This window comes from Tupaia chinensis, unplaced genomic scaffold (genome assembly GCF_000334495.1).
Source record: "Tupaia chinensis unplaced genomic scaffold, TupChi_1.0 Scaffold000496_1, whole genome shotgun sequence".
In the NCBI taxonomy this organism is placed as follows: Eukaryota; Metazoa; Chordata; class Mammalia; order Scandentia; family Tupaiidae; genus Tupaia; species Tupaia belangeri.
This window is the reverse complement of record NW_006160008.1, coordinates 582,906-586,592: the sequence shown is the minus strand read 5'-3', so window position 1 is coordinate 586,592 and position 3,687 is coordinate 582,906. Positions and strand designations below refer to the sequence as shown.

The 3,687-nt window shown below is 56.3% G+C and overlaps 1 protein-coding gene across 1 annotated transcript in view; it reads left to right on the top strand.

The window, feature by feature from the left end:
* The window catches only part of PVALB (parvalbumin), a 17,862-nt gene extending 14,181 nt beyond the window's left edge, over positions 1-3,681 (top strand). The window contains exon 4 of the mRNA XM_006156521.3: positions 3,545-3,681. Within this exon, the coding sequence (XP_006156583.1) occupies positions 3,545-3,573 (29 nt within the window). The 3' untranslated portion in view covers positions 3,574-3,681. The remainder of the gene's footprint in view (positions 1-3,544) is intronic.
* Positions 3,682-3,687: the final 6 nt, after the last annotated feature.

Here is a 3,687-nt window from a genome sequence, read left to right as displayed (position 1 = left end):
AGCCCCCAGCCCCGTCTCTCTCCAGCAAGTGCATGTGCCCTATGGCAAAAACATTAGAAAAAAAACAAAAGGAAGGGGGGCCGGGGGTGGCCAGCCTCCAGCTCAGCAATTTCTACATTATGCAACATTATGCAAGAACTGGAGGGTGTCTCTGGACCCCACAGCACACAGTAAGAAAAGCGAGCCCAGGAAGGGTCAGGTGCTTGTCCAGGGATGGGGCAGAGGGCAGGACCAAGACTAGAACCCTATTGTCCAGCGTCCATCCCCGCCCCAGAATCCTGCTGCCCAGCGAGTTGACTGGGCTTCTCGGGGTCCCGCGTTTTGCTCACTTGCTTTCCTTTGAGGACAGACCTGGCCATTTCAGAAGAGGCATTTGCTCGGAGGTCTGTTGGTTAATTGCTGTTTCCGAGAGCTCTGCCCTGAGGTACAGAAGAGGTGGCCCCTGCCCTCAATTTGTCTGCAAATGCCCTACTCAAGGTTCTGAGCGGATAAAATTAGAATCCTGTGTTCTCTGCAAAGAGCCAGGGCATGCGGCCATTGTGAAGTCCCGGCTACTTCAGAGCGGGCCCCAGGGTGGGCAGGGAGTCTGATTTAAGAAGTTTTCAAACCCCCCCAGGCCCAGCATCTCTCCCACAGCCAGGTGACTTCCCATCCCTGGGAAGGAGAGCCCCCTCTGGATCCCTGGTCCCCCGCACACCAACTGCACCGATTCCCATTCGGTGAGAAGGCGGTTAAGGGATTCTGTGCTGATAAGCAGCCCCAGCGCCCAGAGGTGGGGCAAGGAGGCCAGGGCAGGCTGGGCAGTGGAGAGGCCCAGCTCCCCTCGGCCTTGGCTGTGGGCTTTGGTGCACAGCTCCTGCCTCTTTATCCTGGGACCGAGGGATGCCAGCGGCAGAGCATGCCAACTCCCGGGTGCCCCAGGCTGCACGCAGGTTGGAGCTGGAGAGAGGTCATACTTCTGCCCTGGTGGGACGCTAGCCCCTGAGGAGCGGCCTCCCCGACCCCCGGCTCTGCCTCCTGGTATCCACACGACCCTGACACCTCCCCTCTCCCGCTCCCACTTCCCGCCTGTCACCTCCCAGGGCTGTCGTGAGAACGTAGGCAGGAAGGCAGTACTTGAACCATGAGGGGCAGCCAGGGGTGTCTGTCCATCCGCTCATTCGATCATTTGGCCTCTGTTTACCGGCACCTGCTGTGTGCCGGAACTGTTCTAGAGACTAGGCAAGAGGCAAAGTGGAGAGACGGCATCCGGCCCCCGAGGACTTATATTTGGCGCGAGAGGCCACTAAAATAAGTACATAAATAAGAGCGCTTCAGAGTGCTAAAATAAGAACATAAATAAGAGCGTTTCAGAGTGCTAAGCACCACCAGGTAAATAAAAAGCGGTGCTGGGACAGTCCTGGGGTGGCAGTGCTTGAGCTGAGCCAGGTGCCAGTCCATACCTAGGTCAAAGTAGGTCGGAAGGCTCCGGGGAGGAAGGAAGCCCGACAGCGTGTGGAGCTGAAATCACGTTCGCCGCGTGACCACGGCCTCGGTGTCTGCGTCGGTGAGGTGCGGACAGGCGTGTCTCCCGTGGAGTGGCCACGAGAACTCGCCGAGATAACATGAAAACGCTTCCCTCGGGGACTCCAGGAAGGTCCCACGAGTACTAGTAGCTGGTGTTTACTGAGCACGTGCCATCCGCATAGCGGCCCTATGAAGAGTGTGCTGTTACCACCGCCGTGCAGATGGGGAAACTGAGGCACAGGGGATGTAGACGTTTGGCCCAGGTCACACAGCGTGTAGGTAGTGTAGACAGGGCTACAACCCCAGCGGTCACCCCCCGAGCCTGCGTCGCTCCCTGTCAGTCACAGAGGCCAGGCCAAGGGGCCCCAGTCAGGGCTCTCGGCCACACCCTGTGTGTGTAGACAGGAAGGGTCATCACACAGAAAGCTCATGGCCTGGCAGTAGGGGAGGGGAGCCCCTGGAAGCAGAGTGGGGATACAGGCTGGGTGCTCTAAAGGTGGACGGCATTCACAAAACGCTGGTAGTTAAAGACACCTCAGAAGAACCCGCCGAGGCCCTGCACCATCACGGGGTTCATGGCCGAGAAAACAAGCCCTTAGATACCCGGCCTGTGGGAGGGGGTCTTTCAGAGCATCCGGGGTTTCGTTATTTATCTGGGACCCCATCCCTGCTGCACAGTTACCACTCAGGCCCGGAGCCTTGGGGCTTCAGGACCGGCTGCAGCCACTCTCCCACCTGGATTCCCCACCCAGGTCACCAGCCTTCCCTACCCTGGCACAGCCTGGGGACAGGCAAGGGTGGCGTCTACTTCCCAGGGCAGATGCCAGAAAGGTGAGGAACCCAGGTTCGTGGCCTCTCACCCGGCCAGGGCCAGGGCAGGTGATTTCTGTAACATGGCACGCATTGGTTTGTTTGGGTTTTGAGTCTGACTTTTTCTTTTGGAATCATTTTATAACTAGAAGATGTGCAATGGTAGTACGAGTCCTAGATCCCCACCTTCGCTTCCCTGGACGTTAACATTCTGTGTGACCACGGAACGGTGGTGAAAACGAAGAAGTCGCATGGATAGGTTTCCACAGTTCGGCCATGGAGAGGCTTCCCTCGAGGGGGTCCCAGTCACTTGGTGTGGCCCCCACGAAGCCATGTCACACGCAGATTTTCATTCGTCTCTCATGAGGAATGACCACTGCCTCGTTGCTTCACTCCACTGAGCGCTAAGACAACGGAAACCCACAGAGGCGCAGTTCCTGGTGAACACAGCCAGACCAGACCCCGACGGAAACCCACAGAGGCGCAGTTCCTGGTGAACACAGCCAGACCAGACCAGACCCCCCCCAACTCTTGACCCCCAGTCCGTGCTGTCTCTCTGTCTCACCACTGCATTTTCCAGAGACAGCTGGGGCTTGCCAGAGACTCGATGTGGCATCTCCGAGACACACGGGGGCCCGTGGTGGCGAGTTCCTTACTTGCTGTTCCTTATTCTCTTATTTCCTAGGGAGAAAAGCAACAGAGAAGTCCAGAAAAATGGCTGGACGCTGAGCCTCAGTTTCCTCACCTGTAGAATAGAACTAATGCAGGACCGCCATCGACGTCGAATAGCGCATTGCACACCAAGTGTTCAGAATAGTGCCTGGCATGGGGTAAACAAAGTGATTATGGCCACAATGATGGAGGTCATTATTAATAATCATTTTCTATGGCACGACCTCAGGAAGCAAGAGACTTGGTAGCTCACCTTTCCTGTCTATTATTTTTTTAAGAATTATTATTTATTTTTTAATTTAACCAGAGAGAGTGACCGAGAGAGAGAGAGAGAGAAAGCAAGCCATCCAGTCCAGACTTGAACCACGGTCTGCCGTATGGGAGTTCAGTGCCTTAACCACCACGCCACCTGCTACCCCACACCTCTACTGTCTTCCCTCACTCGCTCGCTCATCCATCGCCCAGGTGTCCAGCAGGGCCCAGCAGTCAGACAGGGGACAGTGTCTCTTGCACGCTGCTCCCCGGACTCATTCCTACTTCTCGTTTTCTTTTGCAGAATTCTCCACTCTGGTGGCTGAAAGCTAAGAAGCAGTGACTGTCCTGGGTCTTCCACCTCTCTGCCCCGAACACCTGATCTCAGCCCCTCTTGCCACCCCCTGCATTTCTGTTCAGTTTGTTTATGTTCTTTTTTACTCCCCC